Source organism: Anolis carolinensis, chromosome 3 (genome assembly GCF_035594765.1).
Source record: "Anolis carolinensis isolate JA03-04 chromosome 3, rAnoCar3.1.pri, whole genome shotgun sequence".
In the NCBI taxonomy this organism is placed as follows: Eukaryota; Metazoa; Chordata; class Lepidosauria; order Squamata; family Dactyloidae; genus Anolis; species Anolis carolinensis.
In genome coordinates, this window is record NC_085843.1 from 26,135,593 (window position 1) to 26,160,221 (window position 24,629).

A 24,629-nucleotide genomic window follows, 5' to 3' on the forward strand; every position below is an offset into this window, starting at 1 on the left:
TTCTGAAATCCTGTGTTAACTTATCCACAAGTCAGTGTTAATACTATACCTTAACTCTTGTCAAAAAATGAATCATTCCCTTCTCTGAGTCGTCCATCCTGGGAGAAGCCCTGATTCCCTCTACTCTGTCCACTGTGGTGTGATTTCTGGCCTTATGTAATGTCTGGATGAGGAAATTGCAGTGGTATACAGGGGCAGCTGGACCCCTGAGGAGGCATTAGTGCTTTTGCCTCTTTGCAGAATGACCTTTGCCCTCTCCATGAGTCATATCAAAATCCATAATTTGGACCTTAAGATCTGCCCTCAACATATACATGAGGTCAACTTATACATGAGTATATATAATAGTTCAAGGTTTCCATGCTGTGGTTTCCCTTGCCAATTGCTTCTGTTCTTCAATGAGACAGTGATCCTATATTTATTTATTAATTAATTTATTCATATAATTTTATTACAAATAATAATAATAATATAATAACAATAAAGCTTTATTTCTATCTTTTCCTATCTTCCCAATGGGGACTCAGGGCGGTTAACAACATGTAGCGGCAAACATTAAATGCCTTAAAATGTAAACACCAAACAGATAAATTACTATAAAACAAATAATAATGCATTAAACATCAACATCGAGCAATAATAAAACATTGCAACAAATTAGACATCACACAACTAAAATTACATTTTAACTAATAAACTATTTAAAACTAGTCTTCAAAATTGGCATTAATCAAATTTTTATAAAGCATTAATATTTAAAAGCCATACCAAATAGATGAGAAATGGGGAAGGCTACAAGAGTGGATATAGAACAGGATCATTTTTAACATCTTTGTCTTCTTCCATTGTTATCTAATACAATAAAGATTTCTATAATGTTAAAAAAGAAAAGTGAGAGAGAAAAAGAACATTTCTTTTCTAAGTTAAAGCAGAATAGAAAAGCAAGTGTACAGTGTTTTAAAACAAATATCAAGATCATGTCATGATCAAGATCAAGTGAAAATGCCCACACTTCTGGTATATTAAACTAAATTGTGATTTTAGCACATTTGAACTTTAACATAGATGAAATGAAAAGTATGTTTTTGGAAAGTTCCTGAATCCTTTTTTATTTTCTTCCTTTAAGTCTCTTATTCATTGCATAGGAGAAAGCATTTCTCAGTCTAAAAACAAACTAAATGAAGATTCCAGAACCAGTTCAATGAAGAATTTGATAATGCAGTGTGCTAGTTGTTTATGTAATTGTAATCAGGTAAGACCTCTATTGATATTTCAGTCCAGTCTGAAACTAAGGGCATCAAAATTCTTGTAGTGTCCAATTTGAAGACAATATACTTTTCCATGTGGTTTGCTCATCTATAATCGTGTGTGTATATGTAGGCACACACACATGTTCTGCAAAATAATGATATATTATTGCAATTTTAAAAGTTGGTTTCTGCTTAAGTACAATGGTGAAATGGGCATTTTACTTGAATCAAGTGTTGGGGGTGGTTTATCATGCTGGTTAAGATGATTAAATCCAGAATTTAAATAGAAAAACACTGCAAAATTGCAGCTTATAAGAGTAAGAATTTCATAATTAACTTGGTCACAGCTTTTAAGCAACCATCTCTAAGTATTATGAAGCATGCAACAAAATGTGAAATGTTCTTTTAGATTTTAGCAATCTCTATTTGTGTTTTATTTATTTATTTATTTATTTATTTATTGCATTTTACTTAATAGTTGAAGGAAGGAAGTAGCATTTTCACTCAATAACATCATAGGACTAAAGTATTGATTCCCTGCTAATTTAGTTGTTATTGTTAGAAATAAATGAGAAATGAAATAATGGAAAGACTTGTAGTATTGCTGTAGTTTGTATAAGAGAGAGAGTACTATGATAATGTATTTTGGATTGTTTCAACAGAACAGCCCCCAAAATAGTATGTCGGACATTTGGTTGCATTTGTTAACATCAAAGATGATGAATGATCTTACAGATATTTGCAAACATCTGGTAAGTAGTGCCAATGCTGGTTTTTTTTTTAATTTGTGTCAGAAGCTAATTGAAAACATAGTGCAAGTTGCTTTTGGTGTGAGAGAATCGGCCATTTACAAAGATATTGCCCGGGGGACTCCCAGATGTGTTACCAACCTGCTGGGAGGCTACTCTCATGTACCCACCCACATGGGAAGCTAGGGCTCACTCTATCTCATGGATTCAAACCACCAACCTTCAGATCAGCAGTTCAGCCGACACAAGGGTTTAACCCATTGCGTTACTTGTGAAAACAGTATCTTTGTTTTATGGAAGCCCCACATCTGAAAGGAACTGCCCAGTATGATGAAGACAACTTTTAGCAGGCAAGGGTAATACCTTCCTACTTTGCTTTCTAAACTAGTTTGCTTTTGTGTATTGAGTACATTATATTGTATTTGCATTATAGAGATGAAATGAAATAATTCTAAATAAATGACTTCCATTAGATGGCTTTTACCACAAAAGCAAATGAAATTGGAGAAGTGGACGTAATGGAAGAAGATCCTGAAGAGAGTAGAATGGAAGAAGACCAAGCAGTCTTGGATCTGTTTGATGATGACTCTGCTGCAGCTGGTGATGCAAATGAGAACAAAGAATTGCAGAACTTGGCTGGTAAGGTTGAATGGATGTATGAATAATTTTGTGGCCAGTGAATGGCTTGAGGAAAAAAAATGTTCAATTCGAGCAGGCTACAAATGTATCAGGCTTAAAATACTGTTTAAATTTGAATTTTTGAGTGAAGCTACTAGCAATTACAATTTTTCATAGTATAGATCTGGATAGAAGATGTTTAATAAAATTAAATAAAATGGATGTTTAATTAAATGTTGGACAGTAGAGTGTATATACTTAACCAATATCCTCTTTTTAAGTACCATACCTGAGGTACGGCTGAACTCACACAAAATATGTGTATTATTTACAAAATCTAGGCCAGAAGTGGGCAAAGTGCAGGCTGTTAATTCCCACTGTACCCAAAGACATTTTTGTACTTTGTGAATTTTTTTGGGAAACAAGTGTCTTTGTCATGGATAAAAATTATAAACACTGTAGACTATAAGTAAAATTACAGTTGCTTTCAAATGAATGGGGAGATACTATGCTTTTTTGTGTGTACATTTTACTATAAAAAAACAGGATGCTTCTTTCTTGCCTCCTGCATTAACAACAATAGCAGAGTACCTGCTTGTGTGGTAAAGCAGCCTATTTAATCATTTGACTATGGAAAGGAGAAGGAAGTAACTGCCTTGCAAAGAAGGGGGCTGATTCAGCTATGAATAATGGTGAAGGATGTCAGTGGTAGCCATCCAGGTATTTTGGGCTTCAACTCCCAGAATTCCTGGCTACTGGTTAGGGCTTCTGGTAGTTGGAGTCTGAAAAATCTTGGGGGGGGGGGGCACAAATTTGGTGGTATATCATGTCTACCAAAAGCAGGATGGCCATGGAATATGCTGCCTCAGAGCATGGTGGGGTCTCCTTCTCTGATAGTTTTTAAGCAGAGGCAAGATGGCCATCTGTTAGGAGTGCTTTGATTGTATTTTTCCTGCATGGCAGGAGGTGGGAATGGATGACCATTGTGATCTCTTCCAACTCTTATGATTCTATAAGAACAGTGGAGAGGAATTTCTGCAGCTGATTATGAGGTTGAGCAGAAATGCAAGATTGCCTTTCTTGAGTGCCCTGCCCCCGTTTCCTTGGCTAGAACGAGCATTTGCAATATGTTCTTAATGTGCTAGCTGTAAGTTAGGGATTGTAGTACTTGGACCTTTTGTAAAACTATAAGAACAAAGGAAGGCAACTACACAATCAAAATCTTATCTGGAAGCACCCTATGTTTTTTTTAAAAATATCCTTTTAAAGCTTGCAGTTGTGTAATTTGACTACTGGTATTTTCTTTTGTCCTCACTAGTATTGTGCCAGCTCTTGTGTTATATAGTAGCTGTCCCTACTTTAGAAATCCTCTCCACCTGTCATCTAGAGCTCATTTAAGAACCACAACCAAAGAACTGCAGTTAACTATGACTTCCTGACATGTTTCCACTGTCAGTTTGGAATTACTCATTTTAAATTTTTGGTAACTTGTATTTACAGGTGCTGTAAGCCCATTATCAGAAGAACATCTGACTAAGCAGGACTTGCTGCTCCTTGACATTTTAAAGTTCTTATGTATTGCTGTCACAGCAACTTCAGGACAAATAGTTTGCTTTAGAGTTTCTGAAATTCGAAGGAAACTCTTAATGCTAATAGAGGGAAATACATTTGATTATACAAAACCACTTCATCTCCATATGGTGAGTATGTTGGGGAAAGATTATTGCCCTGCTTAGCTTTGTCAAAACTAGGGGTCTATAAGACTTCACCTTCCCATAAATATTTTTGATTTTTGATTTTTTTTCCTCTAAGTAATTAAGCCGTGTTTCCTCCTTTTGGTTTGTTTTAGGCCAAGGGTGTTATTTTTTTCCCAAAGTGGGCATAATGTAGGATGAATGGTCATATTTTGAATTTTTAAAAAACCCACACATTTTTCAAATTTTGGGGCTGTGTTTGAGTGATGCAGGATATACAGTCCTCCAAGGTTTAATGAGGGGTATATACAGCCCTTAGACTTTGGAAAGATGACCAGTCCTGGGGTGCATCTACATCAGACATGGGCAAACTTTGGCCCTCCAGGTGCTTTGGACTCCGAGTCTCACAATTCCTAACAGCCGATAGGCTGTTAGGAATTGTAAGAGTTGTAGTCCAAAATACTTGGAGGAATAAAGTATGCCCATGCCTGATCTACACTGTAAATTTGATGCAGTTTGATGCCACGTTAACTGCCATGGCTTAATGCTGTGGAATTATCCTAAATTAACATTTAAAAATATAATACAGGTAGAGTTTCACTTATTTGGAATTCTGAAATCCAAAATACTCCAAAATATGAAATGAATCCACATAGTAACACTTTTGTTCCTGATGTGTGCAAACTTTCTTTCATGCACAAAATTATTTTTAATTTCTTTCATATCTATATGTATAAGATGTATAAATGTATAAATGAATCTTCTCTTCCATGTGTGAGATATCTCATTCTGTGTTTCTATCTCTGTTCGTTTGTGAGTGTGTGTGTATGTGTGCGTGCATGCAAATGCAGATACAGTAGAGCCCTGGTTAACCGAGGTTCTGTATTATCCAAGGCGCTGCCCCCTCCATCTCCTTCTCGTGAGCAAAGGGAGCTTGTGAGAAGGAGAGGGAGAGGGAGGAACAAGCGCCCCACCTTTTCCTCTCCTTCTCTCGTGCGAAGGGAGCTCACGAGGAGAGGGAGAGGAAGGAGGAAGCATCCCGGAAGCGGGCCGCGATCACTGCTGCAGCAGCGCTCGTGGCCTGCTTCCCTGGGCCGAGCCCTCGCCCCTTGGGAAGCAGCCCACGAGCGCTGCTAGGCAGCAGCGCTTGTGGGCTCCTTCCAAGGGGCGAGGTCTCATTGAGGGACATCTCTCCAGATCTCCCTCAGCAGGCCCTTGCTGGAGGAAAGAGTTTCCTTCAGCAATAGCCTGGCCAAGGAAAACCTGCAGCGTGCTCCTTGTTTCTCGGAGGGACAGGAGTGTGCCGCAAGTTTTCCTTGGCCAGACCATTGCTGGAGGAATCGCTTTCCTCCAGCAAGGGCCTGGCCAAGGGATATCCGGGGCATGCTCTGCTTTTCTTGGAGAGACAGGCCCTTGCTCCAGCAAGGGCCTGTCCCTCTGAGAAACGAGTGTGCTGGAGGAAACTATTTCCTCCAGCAAGGGCCTGGCCAAGGGAGATCCGGAGAGACATCCTTTGGCAAGCCGTTGCCCTATCCGAGCCGTTCGGTCAGCCGAGATCGAGCCCGCCCGTTTATCTTGGATAACTGGGGCTCTACTTTATTTTAAAATCTAAAAAAACCCTTGAAATCTAAAGAATTTTTGGTCACAATCATTTTAGCTAAGGGATACTCAAATTGTATTGTATGTTACTGTGGATGATAATTGCATATTAAACCGGAATGTTTTTGTACTTCATGTGCGATTTAGTGTGCAACTAAATCCCTTTCTTATGTTTTGTTTTTAATTGTGTTTTGCATTAGTACTTGATTTTGTTGAAGGAACTCCCAAGTGAAGAAAATCCCTTACTAGAGGATCAGATTGTATCACTTCTCAGTCCTCTTACGTAAGAAAATAATTACATTTAATCAAATAGATATTCTACTTTCTAATATGTCCCTAATGCATTATTTCAGACTTTCTGTTTTGTCCTACAGGGATGTCTGTTCCTTTTATCGTCGAGATCAAGAGGTTTGCTCAGCAATTCTCCACAATCTTCTTCCCATGGTGACTGCCTTGGGCATTGCCACGACAAATACTGAAGATTTAAGTAGAGCCCAAGGTTCATTTTTAACTGTTATAGGGGCATTCTGGTATGTTAAGGACATTTTCAAATCCAGTTAATGTATTATCTGTTAATAACGGTGCCACCCTAACTCATCAAAAAGCTATCTCTGTAAGTTAGGTTTCATATTCAGTTCCTGGTAATGCTATAGAGGCCTGAAAAAAATCCTTCCTGAAATCCTGAAGAACTGTTCCCAATCAATGTTGGCAGTAGTAGGCTCACTGGATCAATTTCATGTCTATATATAAGGAGTTCTTCTATGCTATTATGTAGTAATTTATTCCAGAAGCGAGCGTGGGCTGGAATTAAAAGTACTGTAATGCCCAGAGAGTTGTATACTGTATACATGCAGCTGGCATTACAATTAACCAGAGGTGGCAATATGTCACTTCCAGTCATTTTTGGGAGTAGTCTGAATGGCTTAGTTTGAAAAGAATTTACATTTCAAATGAATCAAGAATATGTTTTTCTTGCTTACCTACATTAATGACATATTCTGCTTCAACTTCTGCATAAATGTAATGCTAACAAAGTTCTTTCTGAGTCATGAAAAGTATTCATATTAAGCAAGACATCTAAGAGTGAACAGTCAAAATGTGTTTCTTCCTTTTATCATCTAATACTAAATACTATCTGTTCCAGGCATTTAGCAAGTGAAAGAAAATATACTGCTCCAGTAAGAATAGCCTTAGTGAATTGTATGAAAGCCTTACTTCAGGTAAGTTAAGAGGCAGATATATGTAATAAAAAAACATTCCCAAGTTCCATAAAGATGTAAGGTATACTCTGGCTTTTTTCCATAGGTTGATCCGTATTCAAAATGGACCATGCTCAATGTTAAACATCAAAATCTGACAGTGCATGATGCTTTCTCTAACTTCCTTGCTGACAGCAACTTTCAAGTTTGCATGGTTGCTGCAAAATCAGTAACCAGGTATACATCTTTTGATTTTTAATGATTTGATTGCCTTCTAAAGATAAATCATTCAAGGGTTACCTATTCTTGATTGCTTAGCCTTTTTATTTACCATTTTACAACATGAAATAAAAGTACAGGCAAACAGTATTCAAAGCGATTCTTGCTGCTTCCTGTGCCTCATTTTTCATGAGTAGTTTCTGCAAAGACCAGAATGCACTTGATGCCAAGTTCCAGAACTTTAGGCTAATTTCTTATAAAATATTAGAGTTGGAAGGGCCACATGGTCCAACCCCCGCCATGCAGTAATACACAATTATAGCATTCCAGAAAGATGCCCACCCAACCTCTGTTCAAAGAACTGCAAAGATGGACAATCTGTCATCCTTTAAGGCAGTTACTACACTATCAAACTGTTTTTCTAATTCCATTGACACGTGAGCAGGAGAAAGAGGTGTTTATTATTAATCAATTATCATCTTCCAAAATCTTTATATTCCTTGCTCTGCAAGATGTTGCACTTTTGAATTCTAAGTGTTTTACCCAATTCTATTGGACACAGAATTGTGGATTAGTTGCACAATCTTCCGGGGTATAAGGACTCAGGAACCCTAGAGAGAGATTCAGAATACAGTTATTGTATTGTTGTTCCTGCTGTTGTTGTTTTTTTTATATAAATTTTTTATTAGCTTTTCAATTAAAGAGCTTACAGTGAAAGTGTGAGAACAATAGTTTCCAAGGAAAGAGGTGAAAGAAAGAGAATAGACTTCAGGAAACAAAATAATAATAATAATAAATAATAATAATAATAATAATAACAATAGTAATAACAATAATAATAGTAATAAGTGAAAAATAAAAAAGAAAATTATATTAAGAAAAAGAGAAAAAATAAAAAAAAATAAAAAAATATAATAAAGACTTCCATCTCATACACAGTTATTTAGTAAAGTTTGTTATTCTTCTTCTTGGTCATTTTTACTTCTTCCTTCAACTAGGTGACGGAGTCTTCTTTACCTTCACTTTGTATCTACAAACCTATATAGATTAAATTAGTACCTTCATTTGTATTTCTATCAAATAGTTTTTTTACCGGATCCCAATTTGTTTGCTTTCTTGGAATTCCATAGTTATTTTTTAGTAGGTATGTCAATTTGTCCATATTCATTATTTCCAAAATCTTTGTTAGCCAACAACTTAATTCGGGGATTTCCTTCTTTTTCCAATATTTAGCATATATTATTCTAGCCGCCGTGGTGAGGTAATTAAAAAGAATTTCTTTATTTTTATCATTTTGAATATTAAGCATCCCCAGGAGAAAATATTTTGGATCTAGATTTATTTTAATCTGCAACATCTTTTGTATTGCCTGGTGGATCTCCTTCCAATAATTTTTAGCTTTTTTACAAGTCCACCAGCAGTGATAAAACGTTCCTACTTGATCCTCACATTTCCAACATTTATTTGAAATTTTTTTATAATAATTTGCTAATTTTTGAGGGGTCAAATACCAGCGATAGAACATCTTAATCCAATTTTCTTTCAATTCTATTGCGTATGTGATTTTTAATCTGGAGTTCCAGGCCCTGCTGTTGTTATTGCAAATTATACAATTATTATTGTATTGTTGCTGCTGCAGCTGTTGTTATTACATGTTATTTTGATTTATCCCGCTGCTCCTTTTTAAGAGGTCAAATGCAACAGAAATGTCATTGTCCTATAAAATAGTGATTGTGCCAATTTTTCCCAACTTATTTTCTCTCTATTTGAATACCAGTTTGTTCCAAGATGAAAAACAGAGAGATTCTATTGGTTTACTGAAACCTCTGAAACCTCTTCCTCTGAAGATCCAGCAAAGGGCATTTGACAATTTGTACATAAAAGTTCAAGATGGAACAAAGAAACTGGTAAATGTGTTTTTCACTAAGAATATATAGAGAGGCCCACTGTACTAGCTTCTCATGGTCTTCTTTTAAGTTGGGCCTAGAGACTTTGTCCTTGATCAGACTTTCATTGATATTTTATTCCGATTACACTTTGTAAGGGGATACTGTACCTAGAGCATAACTGAATTTGATACTCCCATGTCTTAAAAATAGATTAATTAGAATATTTCTTTTTTCTTATTTTACCATTCCATCTAATGTTGGAATTCAAAGACAGAACTTGTAGATAAGTGCAGGAGCTGAGTAGAAGCACCTCAATCAGGAACACTGCTATAGTACATGCTATTTAAGTAAAATTCAAAATATGTAATCATGCTGCCTACCATGTAGAGGTCACAAAAATCAACTATGTCATAGTAATCATTTGAGTTTCATTCTGAATAATCTAAGAAGAAAACAATCTCTGCTGCATGTTCATCTGTGTGCCTCTGTTTTTTTGAAATGTCAAAGCTTCAGCTTGCTTTTCATTTCTACTCACAAGGCTAGTATCTGTGTCATACCCTTTTGCAGACCCTAAGTAGAAGCAGACTATATTTTTTAATGCCCATTAAAATATTTGTTGGCTATTTTAAGTTTACCTTTGTTCTCTGTGCTGGAAGATAGAATAGAATCCAATAAGTATAGTATCGTAGAGTTGGAGGAGACCATCTAATCCAATGGTTCTCATCCTGTGGGTCCCCAGATGTTTTGGCCTTCAACTCCCAGAAATCCTAACAGCTGGAGTTGTAGGCCAAAACACCTTGGGGACCCACAGGTTGAGAACATTTGATTTAATCCAACCCCATGCCATGTAAGAATATACAATGAAAGCACTCACTGCAGGTGCTGTTTAAAACCCCAGAAGAAGGAGACCCCACTATATAGAATGCACCCCACAAGGCAGCATATTCCACTATCAAATCGAATTTACCACCAGGAAATTCTTTCTATAGTTTAGGAATAGATTCTATTAATGTTAAAGAAGAAATTCTGTTTAGTGCTGTGCTGATTCAGCATGATATAGGACTGGGCTATTAATCTTGGAGATCTGGGTTTGAATCTGTGTTCAACACGAGTGTAATGTAACTTAAAGTCAGGGCAAATTTTACAGTTAATGCTTCAATCCTATACCCATTTATTTGAGAATAAACTTCATTGAACAGAACTGAAATTATTTATAAAAAGATAATGTCAAATCTACTATATTTGCTCATTCTTGTTCTGTATTTTTCCCAACAAAGGCAACTGGCACTGTGTGTCAAGAGAATCTTCCTGATGAAGAACGTAATAGAAAATTAGTTCTCCTTACATTGCTAACAATGATTTTACGCTGCAGTCCTGTGTGTGAAAAAAAAGCATTGTTTGCAATTTTCCAGTGTGTCAAAGAGAATGGATTAGAGCCTCAGCTTGTAAGAAAGGTATGCATATTGGGAATCCATATGAACAAATAAATTCAAGTGAAACTAGAGTGGTTCAAAATTTGTCTAAATTTTTGCAAAGAATGTCTGGTTATTAAAAAAAGGCTAACTTAAATTAAAAGATATGCAATTGATTAAAATCTCCATATTTTGCAGCTCTGTGCATGATTGTTAAATAGCTATGAGGTCAAAGACAATGCTTGCTTTCATGTGTAATGTGTATTCTTTGTTCACAGACATCTGTGTGAGAAAGCTATGTTTATGAGACTTCCAGGAACACTGTTTGGGTTTAACCCTGAGTTGTTTCAAACTGAATGCAATGCTATGTCCTTGAAACTTGTCTAAATCCAATTTCTAGTCCCAATTACAGTGCAGCCATTGAATCAATATTAAATCAACATCTGCAGAAATCTCATTGATTCAGCGGCACAGTCTAGTTGGATATTGAATACTCATTTCAGAAATGGGTTGCTGTGAGATTTCCGGGCTGTATGGCCATGTTCCAGAAGCATTCTCACCTGATGATGCCTGCCCACATCTATGGCAGGTATCATCAGAGGTTGTAAGGTATATTGTGGAAGGTCCAGGATGGGAGAAAGAACTCTTGTCTGTTGGAGGCAAGTGTGAATGCTGCAATTAATCACCTTGATTAGCATTGAAAAGCCTTGCAGCTTCAAGGCCTGGCTGATTTCTGCCTAGAGGAATCCTCTGCAAGGCTTTTCAATGCTAAGCAAGGTGATTAATTGCAGCATTCACACTTGCCTTCAACAGACAAGAGTTTTTTCTCCCACCCTGGACCTTTCACAGATATATAAACCCCACCTACCTAGTTTCCAACAGACCTCACAACCTCTGAGGATGCCTTTGATAGATGTGGGCAAAATGCCAGGAGAGAATGCTTCTGGAACATGGCCATACAGCCCAGAAAACTAACAGCAGCCCAGTGATTCCAACCATGAAAGCCTTCGACAACACAATTTCACTAATGTTTGGGCTTTGATTTTGTCATTTTTTTCTCATGCAGGTTTTAGAAAGAATTTCTGGCACTTCTGGCTATAAAAATGCAGAGGATTTTATGAATACCCACTTAGATTATCTTGTTCAAGAATGGTTGAACTGCGGCTATAGCCTTTCACTTTTCCCTTATGCTTTATTGAATTACTCTGATTTAGAGGAATTCTACAGGTGAGCATTTATATTACATTTTTCTTCCTTTTTCCATTTAAACTCTAAAATCTGGTATACTGGATGACATAATTTGAGAATTGATTAAAATATTGTTCTGAAAGCTAATTGATTAGACAGCTGGCAATGAACTGCCAGTACTGCTCAGACCACATTCTTAAAACTATGTTGGACTTCTGATGAATGACAGCATTTCCAAATTAAGGCTTATTGATCTTAAATCTATTTGGAATCTATTTTATTTATTCTGACAGAATTCAAACTCTTGTCACAATTAACGCTCTGGTGCCTGTGGACTGCCAGAGTAACTTTTTAATAATAATTTGTGACAAAAGTGCAGTCGCTGACTATTTAGGAAACTCTTGCTAAATAGAAAAATTTAATTTTTCTCCCAAGATTGTTATAATGGTCTGAACTTTTAATTTTAGATCCTGCTACAAAATGTTGATTCCGCAACTGGTAATCAGAAATCAGTTTGAAGAGGTCAAATGCATTGCTGACAAGATCAAAAGAGAAGGGAAGCAGCTTCTGGCACACTGCTTTCCCAAGATCCTTGTGAATATTCTCCCTTACTTTGCCTACCAGAATCATGAAGATGATGAATTTGCAGAAAAGAGACAGAGAGCTTCTAAAGTCTATGAAACACTGAAAAGTGAATGCTGCTTAGGAAGACAAGTACATTTTTCTTCTGTTTTCTTTCTGATTGTCTTAAGTTGTGTGATTGCATTAAATTAGTTCAAAGGCTAGTATTTTAAATGTAGATATGGTAGAGGTAATCAATGACGGTGGGTATATCTACGTTGCATAATTATAGCAGTTTGATACCTCTATAATTGCCATGACTCTAGCCAGTGGAGTCCTCGAATTTGTACTTTGGTGCTCAAAGTTGGACCTCTCTGGCAGAGAATTCAAAACCTTTCATGAAACAAGAAAACCAAGGATTTCACAAGATGAATCCATGACAGTTAGAAGTGTTATGCAACTGCCATAACTGTGTAGTGTGGATATATACATTCAGTGTGAAGTACTATTAATCTTAATAGCTGCACATGATATCATGTAATTAATTATTTTCATTTTTTAATTCTGATTATAATAACAGTCTGTATTTTACAGCTGATAGAAAATCTATTTCATAGCAATCTGCCAGAGATTGTGGTAGAGATATTGATGACCCTGCATGAACCAGTTGATATCAAGGCAGGGGAAGAATGTGATTTAAAGAGATTTGCTGGGTAAGATTTACATTTTTTGTGTTTTATATTTTAACATGCACAACTTTTTCATGAGTAAACCTTGTTGTCCTGATGGATATTTAACATTTTAAACAAATGATTAAGGAATTGTTTGGGCATGGAAACGTTGGAGAAATTAACCTGTGATGTCTTAAGATCATCTGAGAACCACAACTAGCAGTGGTGCCTTAAGAAACAACAGAAATGTGTTTTTAGGAAAATGTAAGCGGCAATAACTGATATCTTTCTTCTTTATAAATATCCCAGGTTTTATTTATTGGAGGTAGTTCAAGTGTTTCTCTTTTCTTAACCATACCTTTCTTTCTTCATCATGGTGTCTGTGAAATCGCACACATGTGGTCTTTCTACTCTCTTTCTCAAGATGACTATGCATATATATATTGCACACACATATTGTTTCATCTAGACACAAGTGGAAAAAATTATATTTCCCAAGTGTGTACACATATGGGTGTCTATATACATAAACATATTTTCATAGTCTTTGAGGGCTAACTTTGCATCTGAATCAGCAAATTACCCATTGATCGTATAAACAGATAAAACAGTAGAAAAGCTTATTAAATGATGTCATTATGCACTCATTTAAATGCATAGTTTATCTTGAATTAATCTATTTTCCTTTACCTTTTAGGAGAATCAATTACACTGTTACAAACCGCCTGTACGCAATATTACTTAGATTGTCAGTTAACATAATATTTAGTTAATGGCCTCTTTAAAGTCTTGAAAGCTTTGCAACCTTTTCAACTTTCTCCCCCAGAGATCTGGATCCTTCTCCAAATCCTCCTTATTTCCCATCATACGTCATCAAAACAACATTGGATTACATTAGCAATTGCTGTAAAACAAAGTCAAAAGAACTTGTAGCAGTTCTTTCCAAAAACCCTGTAAGTAATTCATTTTAATACATTATTAAAACCTTTCTTTTATTGATCTATTACATTTATTTGATTTTTTAAAAAAAATCATATGTAATATTAATGCATATATCAGCGTATTTCAGAGGAAAAGTTATTATAAATCATTGGCAAAAAGTCTTATAGCACTTTAAAGAGTAAATATTTTTGTTCATAAAAGTTTTTGTTGATTTCTACCCACTTCATCAGAATAAGCTATATTTAATTATTAGAAACAGAACCCAAAAATATGCAAAACTTCATTTCAAACCATGTGGAATGTTATGAGTCAGTTATGCCTTCGTGAACTGGCAAAACCATTTCTAAGTTATTCTTACCTAAGGGTCCCTGTAAAGTTTACAGAATGAAATTCCCAAATGCTCATGCAAGCATAACACATAGCAAAACAATATAAGCTACAATAATAACAAAAATGAAAACAGTAGAATAAAAATGGGAAGACTGACAGATTTTTTTTTAATGTTGACTGTAAAAAGTATATGCAATATTACATGTCAGTATTTTGCTTTTGTTTTTACTGAAGGAGTCATTCCAGAAGATCTTATTTGACATATGTAGGCAAGCATCTGAAACAAATAATATTTACAAAAAACATAGGATTCTTATGGTGTATCACTTTTTTGTAAATTTGTTACTGAAAGAAATAAAAGATGGTCTTGGAGGCGCATGGGCTTTTGTGCTTCGGGATGTAATTTATACTATGATTCATCACATCAATAAGAGGTAAATGTGAATACTATGTGCTGTCATTTATATGCATGTGTAGTTTATGTTTAGTTGCATATATGAAGCTGCTTTATTCTACTTTTGTTCATCTATGCAAGAGCCATCTATTCTAGCAGGAAAGGAGAGTTTCTTGCATAATGCAGAATTTAGAGTCCTTCCATATCTCAATAAACTCAGTAATAGCGCCTTCAAATTTAACATAAGCCTGACCTGTATTTTCATGCAAACATATTTTGTTATTTCCCCCATGTGCGTTTTAGATCAATACCACTCAGAGGGATATTCCTTCGGAATTTTTTGCTATGTTTAGATCTTCTCAATCACATTTGCCACATAACAGTTAAATATTGTCGCGATGCCCTAGGGACTCACCTCCATGTTATTGTGGGTACACTTGTGCCTATTGTGGAAGAGCAACCTGAAGCCCAAGAAGAGGTAAGTTCCTAATAAGAAACACTTGTCGGGGGGCATTTAATTTCTGATCTCCCAGTCCAACAGCAGAACCTCTTTTGTTCCATTTTAGGAATAATAAAAATAATGATCCATAAACAAAACATGACAAGTAATTAAGCATGCCTGGTGACTTTTTGAATAAGAAACCTATTTTGAAATATTCCCTCATTTTCAAAAGTGAATTGCCTTCTTGTTTAGGGATGCTACCTCTCCCAGGACATGGCAGCTAGAAAACTGGTTTGTAAGATTGTGCAGGTCTGAACCATGAAACTCTAGATCAGTGGTTCTCAACGTGTGGGTCCCCAGATGTTTGGGCCCTCAACTCTCAGAAATCCTAACAGCTGGTAAACTGGCTGGGAATTCTGGGAGTTGTAGGCCAAAACACCTGGGGACTCATAGGTTGAGAACCACTGCTCTAGATTCTTTTAAATATAAAGGCAGTTACAAGCAAGATAGGTTCTGTAAATTCGTTCTTAAATTGAATTTGTATGTAAGGTGGAACAGACCCGGTGAATGTGAGGGGAGTGCCCCCCCCTTCCCCGGGTGTAATGCACAGCAACAAAAAGTGCATTCTTTGTAATTTGGCAAAAAAGTGTACATTATAGTTGCTGCATGCTTAGAATGTTTTCTTTTAAAAAGCAAAGTGTTAGAACATCAATGCTTCCAGAGATGGAAAGGAAAACCAGAGAAATAGGTAAGCCTTCCCTCGAGGAGCCTCTTCTGTTTATCTTGCCTCAGCTTCCTTAGGGTATATCTCTATGCTGTAGAATGAATGCAGCTTGACACCATTTTAACTGCCATGGTTCAATGCTATGGAATCCTAGTTTTACAAGGTCTTTAGCCTTCTCTGCCAAAGAATGCTGCTGCCTCACCAAACTACAAATCCCAGGATTGCATAGAATTGAGCCATTGCAGTTAAAGTGGTGTTAGACACAAAGGAAAGGAAATGCGGGACAGATACAGACAGGGAGCAAAGGAGAGAGTGGGGAGAGATTTAGACACGCTTTGGCTGAGAACTACGATTTTGTGGCAGGGAGGGAAGAGGCCCATTTGCAACTAAGAATCATACATAAGTTGAATGTTTGTAACTGGGGATTGCCTGTACTGGGCTCTCCTTTGTATGTAGCTCCAGTGATAAGAGGAATCATCTGTTGTAGCCTGGTCAGATTCTGAGTGCTTAGAAGATGAGGAAGAGGATGCTGAGTTAGATTCAGAGGGCCCAGAGGAGGATAGAAGTGGCCTGGAGAGAGTTATTTTGGAATCTCCTGGCAGTTCCCACAAGAAAACGATATCAGTTCCCATGAGAACCTGCCAGAAGTGCAGGCTGAGAGAAATGTGGGAGATGAATGTTTGTCTACATCAAGGTGCTTGGAATTGCAAGGACAGAGCACGCAACAAACGCAGACTCACTTTTCCCAAGGAATTAGAGATAAGGAGAGGAAAAGCAGGTGTGTGAGAAATGATGTTATGGGGGGGCTTGAGGTCATTTAAAGTGGTTCCTGTTGGTACAATCCTTTGTGAGAGCAACATGGTATTCAGGTGAAACGCTGCATCGCTCTACTTGGGGTTGCCTTTGAAGACGGCCCGGAAGGTCCATTTAGTACAACAGGCGACAGCCAGACTTAAAACTGGGGTAGCTTACAGGGAGCGTACCACCCCCCTGCTAAGCCAGCTCCACTGGCTGCCGATATGCTACCGAGCCCAATTCAAAGTGCTGGTTTTGACCTATAAAGCCCTAAACGGTTCTGGCCCAATCTACTTGTCCGAACGTATCTCCTCCTATGAGCCAGGATGATCCCTAAGGTCATCTGGTGAGGCCCTGCTCTCAGTCCCGCCTGCCTCGCAAGTGTGGCTGGCAGGAATGAGGGACAGGGCCTTTTCGGTGGTGGCTCCCTGGCTGTGAAACACCCTCCCCAGAGATATATGACAAGCCCCAACCCTTTTGAGCTTTAGAAGAGCCCTAAAACATGGCTATGTGCTCGGGCTTTTAATGAATAAACGACAAAGACGACCTGGACTGATTTCTGGCTAAAGCATGAAGATCTTGGATGAACGGATTTAACCATATGTCTTATATTTTTATATTGTATTTAATTGTTCTTAATAGATTTTATATATTATAATTTTAACTATGTGTCGGCATCGAATTGTTGCCAATTGTGTAAGCCGCCCTGAGTCCCTTCGGGTGAGTAGGGCGGGATATAAATGTTGGAAATAAATAAATAAATAAAATAAAAACTCTCAGGTTGTTGGTCTTATGTTCTTGGAATTCATGTACTCAAGTTTCTACATTTGTTCTTGCTTCTAGTTCATGTGTGGCATAGGTTGTTTATGGATATATTTGCAGATAGACTGGAGCTTGTATTTGAAAGATTTTGGAATATCGGCTATCTTGGAAATAACCTTTTGAACTTTGATTCTCTTGTTTGAATTTGCTTATTTTATATATACTCTACTTACTGGATTACCTGGACAGAGTGGGGTTTGTGGTGAAAAGGTGTTTTAGGGCTCTAGTGCAACATCATCATAGAACCTAGTACCACATTAAAAACTAAAACAACTTTAAAATGTATTTAAATCATAAACAAAATGGTGAAAAGCATTACTTTAGTTGAACTCTTTGCCAAACAATATCAAATGGCAGAGTTGGCCTTTCTTTCAAATAAATGCAGGGTTTTTGGTTCTGCTCTGGGTCCCTATGCAATGAAGTTAAAAAGTGAGCCTGCTTATGAATATTTTCATGTATAAAATGATGATTTGGGCAAGTAGCATAAATATTCTTACACATCAATTTACATTGTTTTGGTTTTTTCATGTAAAAATGTGAAGATTTTCTTATAAAAGTTTCTGTTCCTTCTTTTTTAAACCACATGTTAGATCTTGAGCTTACTGAGATATCTGGTAATAGATAATAAGGACAATGAAAATCTGTACCAGGCAATGAAACATCTAGATCCTTTTCCTGACCATCCTGCTTTCAAAGAACTGCGAGCTGTTCAGCAACAAATAAAATACAGCAAAGGGGAATTTTCTCTTTTGGAGGTAATATAATCAGTAAGCCACCCCGAGACCCTTCTTGGGAGATGGTGGTGGCATATAAATGAAGTTATTATTATTATTATTGGTTGAGTTGCAAATTTATAACAAGTAAAATGGTTTCATTAAAAAAAAAGTAAAAACATAGACTATGCAAGTATTTTCTGTACTATGCTGGGGTGGATGTTCTTTTACAAGAGAAATGCCAATTATCTGGTTCATGTAGAGAACCAATCCATGTACCACCTTCTAAGGCAGGAGTCACTTAATTTTCCATTATTACTGTTGACTCCACTTTTCTTTCTGTCCCTGGTACTTATTCAGCGAACCTTACCTGAGTTTCAGATACAGTAGTGCCGCCTTCTCTTCCTGCAGTGGTTTTTCTCTTCTCTCCCTCTTTTTTCCCTTGTTAATCTTTTTCTCCCTTCAGCCTTCTGCTCAATCAGTCTTTCCTCTACTGACTTGTTTGGCAACAGGTCTTTCATTTCTCTCTGAACTGTTTAAAGAGTTCACTGCCCTGCAGAGGAAAATACAACATGGAAATTTCTAGAATTCATATGGAGAAATTAATCTGATGGCCCTACCTCTATTGTGAGGGGCTGACACTATTGTCAAAGAGGATATTACTGGTGATAAATCAACTTTAATTCCTTACAGCTAATTAATTCATATCAATTTTCAAGTATCTAGTTCCATGCTGCAGATTTATACACATTTCTGAATATCTGAACACTTTTGTTATAGATTATTATTATGCTTAGGAAAATGTCAATTTTGTATCTCAGCCATTCAAAGTCTATAAATTTTTCTGTGTAATGAATATGTATGTCTTTTTTATAGTAACACCTAATTGCAAGACTTGCAAGGAGTGTGTGTGTATCTTGTATCCTTACTCCAAAATCAATGTGTTGTTTGCAGGAAATAAACCACTTCCTTTCTATAAATATCTCTGATTCATTATCATTAACCAGACGGGAAGGTTTAAGTGATTTGCGCAAACGACTGGAAAAGCATAAGGAACAAATGAAAAGCCTTATGAAAGAGTTTCAGGGTAAGGATTTGATGCTACATTTTTTCCAATACAGCTGCAATTTGTATTTTCATTATCAGGATTGTTACTATTTTCATGTTTACTTTAAAAGTTTTTGCTATTATAGTACCAACAAATTTTACACCCCATATATCATGAATATATGCTACGAATTACTAAACACTTATTAATATTCAGAAAAATAACAATTAAAAAGCAGCTAATACATATTCACCATGTCAGTGTAAAATTAACAATGAGCAGCATCACTAATATTCATTAGTAATAATTGAGATCCACAAAAAACTTTGGGAACATATGGTTGATATTCAGGAATGCACCAGATGAAGGATATATTGTGAACACATTTCTTAACTGGAGTGCCAAGATGGGAACCTGCTCTCATTGCATACTCCAGACAATTGTATTATGACAGAAAAATATAACACGGGTGCAATGCAGGTCTAACACCTGATAGAATCTACAATTGATAATATGATGCTGCAAATGCAATTTAGCAGGGTGTGCATATACATTTGATATTTATTTTAATACGTTTTCTTTGAATTTTCAGAAAATCCAAAGGACTGTGTAATAGTGAAGCTTGTGGTATGTCTTTTACAACTTTCAAAAACAGCTATAAACTCTTCAGATACAATCTTGGGTAAGTACAAGAGCCGTAAATTATAGTTCTTTCAACAGAAAAGTCATACTATAAAGCCCCTTCAATTTAATACAAGGACAGACTACAAGTAGCTGTGAGACACATGTTCCCCTCTCCATTTTGTGTCATCTTCGCATTGCCTTCCTCTATAATGCCCTTTCTTAAACACAATGTGTGTCCTTCTGTAGTTCCAGAAGGATCCCGGAAGCAGAAATCTGGTTTTTGCAGTGAGTATGCATCTTGTTTTAAGGCAAAAATGCCTTCTTCTCAATGCAGATAGTATTGAGAGGGTGGTACAACCCCCTGTGCATTTGGGAAAGGGCCAATACAGATCCCTTTCAGAAATTCTCTACCCTTGATTTCATATGTATCCAAAAATAGCATGCTAACATCTAATCAATAGCAACCTCTGTGGTGAAGAAAAATCATGGAAGTTCAACGTAGTAAAATAATAGAATAGATTGTGTCCTTTTTATCTTTGGTGCTTTATCAAAGGAGTAGCTACTTTACTTGTACTCTTATTCTGTGGCTGGTTTAGAGAATCCAGTAACCTCTGAGTTTCTAAGGAAGCGACTAGCTTTGTGATGGGGTCAATAGTAGATGCTCCATGTTTCCTAGGGCAGCACAATTATGGATTCAGGGCACAGTAAATATATTAGAAGTAATGGCCCATATCTTACAGATCGTTGTTTGTAAGTTCTGCACCTTATAGCTGATGCTTCTCAAGATTCAGTGACTTTTGCTGACAGGTCTTCATTAGCAGAAGGCCTTTATGGTTATAATTTAGAGGAAATCAGTGGTCTAGGGGAAATCTAGCCAATACGTTTTGTAGAAGCAGCATTGGACTCTGATCCTTCTAGAGGAAGCAAACAGCAATTCCGACTCCCATATCATTGTGGTAGGAGGAAGGCTACTGTTATTTGTTCATATGTGGCACATAATTCTAGATGTTGTATTAATAAAAAGACAAAGGAACATATATCTTCCTTCAACGGTTCCAGGAGCAAAGGGAGAAAGTATTATTTTCAGGAAATAAAATTTCTTCTGTAGATTTAGAGCCATCAAACTTGTATCTACCTCCCAGAGAAACAACGGTATAAATTTAGTGTTCTTTGTCGTATCCAGATGCAGTTGTGGTTTTCGCCCATATTAGATTTTAGTTGTTAAAACAATGAATAATAATATAATTTTATTACTTACTTGCCTCTCCTCATGGCTTGAGGTGGGTTAAAACGTTGCTAGAAACACAGTCATCTAAAACATTATACAAAATACACATATTAAAACATATGTCTACAAAATGCATATTAAAAACACAGAACAGAGATTAAACGTAAGATGCAAGTTTAAAATTCGTGATTAAAATTGGCTGTATCAAGTAGAAGCATTTCAAAATGGAAATGCTTCAGGCAAACAAGGAAAACCTATAATATGACATTAGATGCATTTTCAAAATAGTATGGCTTTCAATCTAGGAGCAATAAATAATAAAGCTACAAAAATAATGATTCAAAGGTGGATAAAAGCTTGTATCTATATGTGTTATGATTTAAGGGATTAAACAAAGCCCAGTTAATGTGGAGCTCATTCCACAAGATCAGTGGCAACTGCACATGCACAAACCTCAAGAACATCATTATGAGATAGCAGGATAGAACATTCTGTACATTTATTAGACACTATAAAATAGACAAATGTAGAGTAGCAAAAGCATTTTTGTTTGCAAATCCTTCAATCATGTTCCCTCTCAGACCTGTTTAGAATTTGGGTAGATCCTATAAGTCAGGGTGTCAAAGTCTTTTTAATCAAATGCCTCTTCAGCCTTCTGGGTGTCTTCAAAAGGCTGTTGACTCCAGGAACATAACAAGGGGCCAGTTATACTTTTTTACATACCGTAGTGGTCTGTGCTGTTTAGTTTTCACCCAATTTGGATACCTAGATGTTACTGAATGACAATTTCCATCACTTTTGATTATCCTTCATTCAGACTGGGGATAATGGGATTTGCAATCCTACAGAACTTGTGGATCTGAGGTTGGGGGAAGGTTAAAAGACATTTTAAAGTCATACATCATATCCACAAGCCTTGTATCTAAATTCGAATCCCACTATCTGGACTAAACAGAACAAACAGCAGCCTTCTACAGTAGATGTTATTTATCACAACTCCTGTCAGCTCTGGTCATGATATCTAATAATGAGGAATACAGGAGTTGCCACATAGAATAATATCACAGGCCAGATTCAGCCTGCAAGCCTTTAGTTTGACACATGTTCAGAATGCCCATTCACAATAAGTACTATCCTCTCAATTTTTATATTTGTGATATGTATATGTACAAAGCCATCTCTGATAGTATAATTTATATTTGCAGAGGCAGTTGGGAGTTGTTTGGGAGAAATTGGCCCCATCAGTTTTTCTACCACAGCTTTACAACACAATAAAAACATGTCCTGCTTAAGTGCAGCCGATCTCTTTGAAGACAGGGAACTTCAGTGGGTCTTCATCATGTTAACTCTCATAAATAATGCTTTAATAGATCAGTGGTGAGTACTGAATATGATAAAGTCTGTACATGCTTTAAGTAGATATCTTCTGTGTTATTATCTAAAAACTAAAAAGAATAATTTTTTCAGCATTGAAGTTAGATCTGCTGCTGCTTCTTGTTTGAAAAACATTTTAGCCACCAAAACTGGTCATGAATTCTGGGAGATTTACAAAGCCGAAGACGATCCCATGCTGGTTTACCTCCATCCTTTCAGAACGTCTAAGAAAAAGGTATTGTATTCTCTGGCTCGATATAAAACCACAACTCTACTCTTTTATTTAGAGAAGACACCATAGATTACAATTCTTCACTCAGCAAATGTTGACCTGAAATATTAATCTAAAAATCTTCTTCAGTTCTTCTAAGGAAACTGGAGCTGGGAATAAGACAGGAACACATCATTATCATTGTTTCTTTTTTCCCTCCATTTCAGTGAATGAGGGATCGTTTGCTCAGTCTAAGAAGTTTAATATACAGTGGGCACTTGGTATCCATTGGGGTTTGCTGTCACAGTTCTACACGGATACCAGAATACATTGATACTCAAGTCATATTATATGAAATGGCATTGTATAATATCTCTTATGTAAAACAGTAAAATCAAGATTTCCTTTTTGGAAGGCTTAAATCTGTGGATATAGAATCTGTGTATAAGGAAAATCAGTTGTCTACTTGCTGGTAGACCACAGTCTGATTGCTACAGGGCACATTTTCATTTATTCCTGCAGTAATAGAATTCATAGGGCCAACTGCAACCCAACCCATCATATTCCTGTACAACAAGTTCAGGAAAAGCATCCAGGATAATATTCAGTACAGTATTACAAAATGTAGCAATAATCTTAGCCCCTGGTGTTTTACAGGAGAATTCTACACATATCTCCTTGTTTGTTGGGGACATACTTTTACTGCATCTATGTAGAATAACTACAGAATCCATGACCTCACAGCCCCCCCCCCCCCCCATGTTTATTTAATTCTGTGGGAATTCATGTAGTGCACAACAGCTTAACAATGTCTAGGAACAATTTATGAGGGGAAAGATTGTGAACTAGCCAACAAGAGATTTGAATTAATGGCTTTGGATGGAGGGGTAAATATATAATTATGGTAAAGAGAGAAGAATATATAATTCTTTTTCTCTCTCAAAAAAAGGTATTGGAAGTATCTCATAAAACACAAGGTACTCTTTCAGAAGATCTGGACAGTGCAAATCTCTGGATTCCTCAGAGTGAAAACCATGCTGTTTGGATTAAGACTTTGACTTGTGCACTTTTGGATAGTGAAGGTGTAAAAAGTGAAACTCTTCTGTTGTTGAAACCCTTGTGTGAGGTAAGATGAGACTTATTGGCAGAACTTTGTGGCTTTTATTTTTTATTTTATTTTATTGTGTTATCATTTACCATATTACAGTATTTATATTCCACCTTTCTCACCCCGAAGGGGATTCAGGATGGATTACAATGAACATATATATGGCAAACATTCAATGCCATCAGGCAAACAACATACAATATAGACACACACACAGGCTATTTTAACATTTCCAGCTTCATGAGGATATGCTCAATTTCGGCCACAGGGGGAGCTGTTGATTCATCATCCACAAGTGACACCGAGTGCTGTACTTCCTCATTCCTTTCCATGTGCTGCTGGCAGTTTTATGGTATTGTAAATTAGTTAAATTAGGCTCCCGCATAAAGCATACCTAAATTTCCTAGTTGACAGATGCAACTGTCTTTTGGGCTGCTTAGGTAAACAGCAAGCCGGACTATTTAATGGTTGGGGGCTTATCCCGACCCTTGCTTCGAACTCATGCTATTTTTTTACCTCAGAAAACTCTAGGTCTTCCAGCACGATTCTATGGTCAACTTTTGCTGGAAGCTGATGACAGAATTTTAGAGGACCGAAAGTTTCCTCGAAAGATTCTCTAGATCAGGGCTTTTGAAACTTTTTCCATTCATGATCCCTTTCCATCTGAGAAATTTTTACGTGACCCCAGGTATATAAATATATAAAATAGGTATAAAAATCAAACATTTACTGATAACAAGTCAGCTTTTGCAAGGCATGCTAACCAAGCTGATTCTCTTTTTTTGTGGAGTAGAGCTGAAGCATTTTCTGCAGAGTCCACTATAA

The 24,629-nt window shown here is 36.6% G+C and overlaps 1 protein-coding gene across 3 annotated transcripts in view; it reads left to right on the forward strand.

Annotated features, from left to right (window-relative positions):
- Positions 1-24,629, forward strand: part of atm (ATM serine/threonine kinase) — an 86,965-nt gene that overhangs the window by 28,047 nt on the left and 34,289 nt on the right. For 2 of the 3 annotated variants that reach the window (XM_062974604.1, XM_062974605.1), the window contains exons 15-36: positions 1,127-1,252; positions 1,913-2,002; positions 2,473-2,638; positions 4,118-4,317; positions 6,111-6,193; positions 6,285-6,440; positions 7,055-7,130; positions 7,216-7,346; positions 9,106-9,235; positions 10,495-10,671; positions 11,696-11,856; positions 12,285-12,531; positions 12,973-13,091; positions 13,876-14,002; positions 14,556-14,755; positions 15,019-15,193; positions 18,089-18,253; positions 19,166-19,298; positions 19,852-19,941; positions 22,317-22,488; positions 22,579-22,720; positions 23,646-23,822. In XM_062974604.1, coding sequence (XP_062830674.1) covers positions 1,127-1,252; positions 1,913-2,002; positions 2,473-2,638; positions 4,118-4,317; positions 6,111-6,193; positions 6,285-6,440; positions 7,055-7,130; positions 7,216-7,346; positions 9,106-9,235; positions 10,495-10,671; positions 11,696-11,856; positions 12,285-12,531; positions 12,973-13,091; positions 13,876-14,002; positions 14,556-14,755; positions 15,019-15,193; positions 18,089-18,253; positions 19,166-19,298; positions 19,852-19,941; positions 22,317-22,488; positions 22,579-22,720; positions 23,646-23,822 — 3,243 coding nt within the window. Of the gene's footprint in view, positions 1-1,126; positions 1,253-1,912; positions 2,003-2,472; positions 2,639-4,117; positions 4,318-6,110; positions 6,194-6,284; positions 6,441-7,054; positions 7,131-7,215; positions 7,347-9,105; positions 9,236-10,494; positions 10,672-11,695; positions 11,857-12,284; positions 12,532-12,972; positions 13,092-13,875; positions 14,003-14,555; positions 14,756-15,018; positions 15,194-18,088; positions 18,254-19,165; positions 19,299-19,851; positions 19,942-22,316; positions 22,489-22,578; positions 22,721-23,645; positions 23,823-24,629 lie in introns of those variants that run through there. The other variant, XR_010004067.1, reaches the window with a different exon arrangement.